Source organism: Amia ocellicauda, chromosome 8 (assembly GCF_036373705.1).
Source record: "Amia ocellicauda isolate fAmiCal2 chromosome 8, fAmiCal2.hap1, whole genome shotgun sequence".
Taxonomy (NCBI): Eukaryota; Metazoa; Chordata; class Actinopteri; order Amiiformes; family Amiidae; genus Amia; species Amia ocellicauda.
In genome coordinates, this window is record NC_089857.1 from 32,672,301 (window position 1) to 32,678,492 (window position 6,192).

The 6,192-nt window shown below is 35.5% G+C and overlaps 1 protein-coding gene across 2 annotated transcripts in view; it reads left to right on the forward strand.

The window, feature by feature from the left end:
• The window catches only part of LOC136754885 (uncharacterized), a 33,062-nt gene extending 29,895 nt beyond the window's left edge, over positions 1-3,167 (forward strand). For both annotated transcript variants that reach the window (XM_066711094.1, XM_066711095.1), the window contains one exon: positions 2,095-3,167. In XM_066711094.1, coding sequence (XP_066567191.1) covers positions 2,095-2,221 — 127 coding nt within the window. In that variant the 3' untranslated portion in view covers positions 2,222-3,167. The remainder of the gene's footprint in view (positions 1-2,094) is intronic.
• The last annotated feature ends 3,025 nt before the right edge of the window (positions 3,168-6,192 follow it).

The following is a 6,192-nucleotide window of genomic DNA, read 5'->3' on the forward strand; positions in this document are numbered from 1 at the left end:
CATGGCGCCGGGCCTGATCTTGATACCCTTACATTTTTTACAAACCGACATAAATCAAACATATCAATAATGTGTTAATTGCAGAAACAAGATGCATAACATTCATTGATATTTAAAAATTAAATCCTAATTGCATTGATTTCAAACTGTGGTTTCGGTGCTGGTGAATTGAAACCGGTGATAACAATTTTTTTTTTTTGTATTTTATTATTTCATTGTTAAGGTCACCGAACCAGCTAGGATGCACAGGAACTATTTGTAATGTACGTGGAAGTATATTAAATTAAGATAGTTTGTATTTGCAGTAATAAGTTATCCTATCGATGACATTTTTGGTTATACTATTTCTGTGCTGCTGTTTTGCTTATTATGCTTTAAAAATAAGTAATTATTAAATCATATTTATTATAATTAAGAAATTAAAATTATATTTTCTACTCGCATGTCAAGCATAACTGTATTACAGTTGCACACATTTAAAAAATAAAATCTTACCTCCAGATGTTTTTTTTTTATTATTATTATTTTAAGTTTAGTCCTTGGAAGCAGACATTGTCCTGTGGTAGGCACATCTTGTATTGCACTTTAATATTTGTTGCATTTTCTTTCTTTGGAAGTGAACAATTGCCTGTACCTGCACAAGTTCAATCCCTGCTCACACACACTGTTGTCACAGCAGCTGCAGTAGAGCTGTGTGTTACTGGCTGGGATAGCGCTGACTGCAGCTCCATTCTGCTACTCGTTGCAGAATGGCGCCAAATCAGCCACTCTTTGGCCAGAGACCGTAAATAAAAACTATGTTGCAAATAAACTACACACGGGCCCCTTCAGATTCCCTTACACTTGTACACTTGAACTTAATGTAAATTATGTATAAGTATTCAGTTATATCTTACTCTTTTAAAAAGTATCAGTCATCAGAATACTCGTCTGACAGGAGGAACGTAACGGGAATACAAGTATCAAAATTCTGTAATCTGATTACGTAACGCCGCTACTTGTATTCCGTTACTCCCCAACCCTGGTTATAATAACATATTATTTTCACCCCCCAAAAAAGCTTAAATAAGACATTACATAAGTATTAAACCTGGACACAATGGAAATGTATTGATTAAGAATAGTGTTGTGTTAATGACTTGTTCAAAAAGCATTATACAGATTTCGTCAGTTTTTTTAATAGTTGCCTTCAGTACTATTTTCATATTTTATTTGGGTTATAATCATTGGAATTTAGTGAGCTTTTATGATATTTAAAAAAAAAAATCACAATACTCACCACTTTTGTCTAATTTCTTAATCAGAGGGATAATTGATACCCTTAATATTACATAATTACATATTATTACATACATAAATGAACCTTTCATTGTTTTCAGTGTTTCCCTTTTATATTAAACTGCAAATTCAGTCCTTTTATAACCTTTAGAAAGAGCCTTTGATAAACTGTCTATGTTTGTGGATTACATACAAATTCCAGATAAGACATATCACACGAATTTCCAAGGGAATGTAAAGCTTAAAAAAAACATGCAATCCAATGCAGAAAAATTTAAAATGGTTAATTTAGAAAGTACCTTTTATTAATTCAGATTGAAATACAACAGGAATATATTCATGTCTACACTTTCCTTCTCTATCTCCCAGTCCTGCCAGTATATTGGCAATGACAGGTATCACTCTTCCCCCATCTAACTGTACTTGGCCCATTCTGTACCATTGCTGAAAAACTCCCTCAACAAGTGAGTGGCACACCCTGGATTCAAATCAGTTATCTCCAGGCGATACTTGTCCTGTACTGGGGTATTTACTCTCTGAGTCAATTGGGAGACCCATGTTGTGCATATGTTACTTATTTTAGTGGCAGTTATGTGTATTCCTCTTACATTGTATGGCATTTGACTGAGTTGTGTGTTCAGCTAAAAAGGTATTTCAAGACATTTAGTAAACATGGGGGGGTAAATATCCTAAAGGTGAGCAGTGATCCATCCATCTTAGACCACCCACCTAGCACTCCAAATCTTTATTTAGTGTCCCAGCATATAAGGCATGTTAAATCCCATTAACCAGCACATTCAATGTATTTCTTTCCAGATTGAAGCTGCTGCACCTCTATGGCTGCCACAGTATCCGCAATGTGAAGGACATCAGGGAAATCAATCACAAGGTCGAAGTGCATCATGACCTTTCACTCAGCACATCGTACCAAATAAGGGAGTGAACTGATGGCAAAACCCTGCTTTTTATCAAAAAATCTTAATACGTTGTCTTTCAAAATAATCTTAAAAATGTCTTTATAATCATATAAGTGTCTCTATAATTCATGGATGTTTATACAAGTATTCTAAACAAACCAATCTGCAGTTTGTGATTTAATTTAAGCAGGATATTTTTCACTCCTACTGTCTTAGCATTGTTATATTACTAAACATATTGTACTCAAGTAATTGCTATTCAATGTAAGTTTATAATATATTTATCCATTATATACAACACATATTGTCCTAATTGTATCTCTTAGTTTAATTAATTGACAATGTTCAAGTAATTTGCAATTATTGTATTTGATTTTATTATTATAATTTTTTTGTACAGTTTAGTTCACCTAATTTCTCTTCTTAATTGGGAATGAAAGTTTCAAACCATGGTTGGAATTAGATTATGGGTCTGCTGTTTATGCTGCAATGAGCTACAGTTAATCTGTCTAGATACAAAACACATTATAATGTAAAATTTGATTACTTTTAACATATTTGCTTGCTAAAATATAGTCAAATTAATATTTTCAATTAACTACAAGAAGGAACAAAATATATTAACTGTACATACTATACTATAAGGTACTAAAATGCTATTTTTAAAACACTATACAATACAATATAGTATACAATAATGCATAAATAATGCAGTTATTAATACATTTCATTAAGAACATAAGGAAGTTTGCCATTCGACCCATCGTGCTCGTTTGGTGTCCATTAATAACTAAGTGATCCAAGGATCCTATCCAGTCTGATTTTAAATGTTACCAAATTTTCAGCTTCAACCACATTGCTGGGGAGTTTGTGTTAGTGTGTGTGTTCAGCCTGAACTGGATATTAACATGTGAGACTTGACATAAGTAATAAGAAACCCACTGAGATTCAAATAAACCTCACAGAATCAAGTCTGAGGATCTTTTGACTTTGAGCCATGGAGTATACTATTACAAGTCAGCAGGCAATGAAACTGGGTGACAAATGTTTCAGTATGATTGCCGGGTTCAAGAGAAGCGAAGAACAACAGTGCCTATGCGTGTTAGACATTCAAAGCAAGGGGAAAGCTTATGTTGTGAAGAAGAGTGTACAAACCCAACCCTGATAAAAGGCTGCAAATGTGATAGATTACGTGCAGGAGTCCATGAGAACCAGCCGACATTATTTACACAGCATTGGACACAGTAGTACATGCACACTGTTGCAAAACTACGCACAATGTCTGTCATCAGCTGCAGTGGGCAGCACAAACACTGCCAAGACCTGCTGGTTTTGTGTAGCTGTTGCAAAGTCTGCCACAGGGAACCAACTGCAGACCATGACTGGTGTATGGTGTGATTTGGCCCATTGGAAGGTCACATCAGGTGGTCTGTGAAGGGGCTAATTCTTTAATATGGACTTCTGCCTATGCCAATGCTATATGTCATCTAGTCCACAGAGAGCAGTGTTTTTAGCTTTGATAACAGACCAGCTCACACCATCCAAGACACACAAAGATGGAAAGGGAAATAAGACATCACAGCTCATCCATGACCTTGCCATTAACTGCATATTACCCCAGTAAGGTTGGGGAAGCTATAATTCACTGATCCCTATAAAAGCAAGTTAACCCACTTTCCAGGATTGCATAATACAGATTCTGTTTCATGAATGGGCTGTGCTCCTGAGACGAGTCACATCATCCACACGGTCATTCATGGTGTGCATTGCTGCCAGACTAAACGTGTTCCTTCACACATGGATGCTTACTTATGTCGAGTGTGTTTATCGACCACATAGAATCTATTTCCACAATGTTGTTCATTCTTACTATGTCTCCTAAAATGAACTATACATCACCATCAGCCTATATCGATCTACTGCTGGTTGAAGACCTCCCCAAGGTGTTTCCACTTGCTTCGATCTACAGCTTCTCTTTTCCACGACTTGCCTGCAAAGTGTATGATTTCATCTTCTCATCTTCTACACTGCCGGTCAAAAGTTTTAGAACACCTACATTTTTCCAGTTTTTATTTAAATTTACGCAGTTTAATGTCTCAATGTATTCTTTCTACAATGTTCGTAAAGTTCTTCCCAATACTGTTGCAGAAGTTCCCACAAATGTGTTGCACTTGTAGGTTGCTTTTTCTTTCACCCTTCTGTCCAGTTCATCCCATGTTTTGGGTCATTATCTTGCTGTAGAATGAACCCCTGACCAACTTGTATACCAGAGGGTATTGCATTGCGCTGCAAAATGCCGTGGTAGCCATTTTGGTTCAGGGTGCCATTTACACTGTGCAAGTCGCCGACTCTGGATCCAGCAAAAGAGCCCCAGACCATCACCTCCTCCATGTTTGACAGTTGGTGTCACACACTGAGGAACCATCCTTTCGCCTACAGAACAGCGTACAAAAACCCTGCGTGATGAACCAAAGATTTCAAATTTTGATTCATCGGTCCATAAGACCTTCCAGTCTTTGGTAGTCCATTGGTGGTGCTTCATGGCCCAGGCAACCCTCTTTTTCTTATTTTGCCATCTTAGCAATGGCCTTCTTACTGCAACTGGACCTGTCAAACCTGCAGCTTGAAGTCTTCTCTTCACACTTGAAACAGACTTGCTTACTTCGACCAGTGTTAAGCTGTGCTTCCAGCTTTTGCCTGTGAGCCGCCTGTCACACAAGCTGTTGACTCACAGAAACTTGTCTTCTGATTGTGTTGTGGCTTTGGGTCTGCCAGACCTCTTCCTGACAGAGTTTCTTCCAGTTTCCAAGTGCCTTTTGATGGTGTAGGAAACTGTACTTAAAAACTGTGCTTAAATGTCTAAAAACTGGAACAATGGGGGTGTTCTAAACCATTTAACCGGTAATGGATGTGGTCGTCTTCTATGTCTTTTTTCATCTCTTGGGATCCATTCAATATCTTGTTCCAACATAATGTCAGTAATATGATGAAGGTTGTTTAGATTTATTGTGCAGGTTTCTCTCAAGATAATAATCTCTCTCCTGTTTCATATATTTTCTGCTAGTACTCTGCAAGTCACCGACTCTGGATCCAGCAAAAGAGCATGTTTCAATTGATATTTAATAAATAATAAATCATTCTGTTATATTTAGCTGAACAAAGCCATGAAATTGGTAGGAAATTAAGTATAGCTGCACAATGACACTAATGTCTGTAATCAAGGACATAAGTCAATCAATAACTACTATTAAGGAATAAGCATATTATACCAGGAAGTTAACCAATTGAATTTGACTTTTGTAGTTTAACATTAAAACTTTGACTTTACTTACTTTTGAAGAAATTGGTGGGTTGAATGAAAAACAAAACAAATATTTTCAGTAGTTTTCTGTGCACTTTTTGCAAAGAAAAACAAATACAAAGAGCATGGTCAGAAATATTTAAATATAAACCACAACATGTATTAAGCTTTGAATATTGTAATACTACATATTTTAAGATCTACTTCGAAGAATAATGGCTCATAAAGTAAGTATACCATTTTTATGATTTCCTTAAAAAGTGAAAGTAATAAAAAAGCTTGTTATTCTGGTTCTATCCAGGTCACAGTAAATTGGAAGAGAATTTCCATAGAACTTTGCATAGTTGTGGCATTTCATTTGAAAAGCTACAAGACACCTGTGTTGTAATTTGTTTGGTTAAGCATATGAATGAATAATACAAAAATACTACAATTAACAATTACTACAATTACTACAATACTACAATTACTGTTGTCTACAATTAGCCTTTGCATGAGAAATCAGTTGAATGTCCCACTTATGCACAATGTGTGAAGAATTGAACTTTAAATTATCTTTTCTATTCAGCATATTTAGTTTACCAGTTTCAGAATACATATCCACCTTAAATGTGAATAATAATATGATGTACTGCATAAGCAAACTGCATATTAATTACTTTATTATTATTATTATTATTATTATTATTATTATTG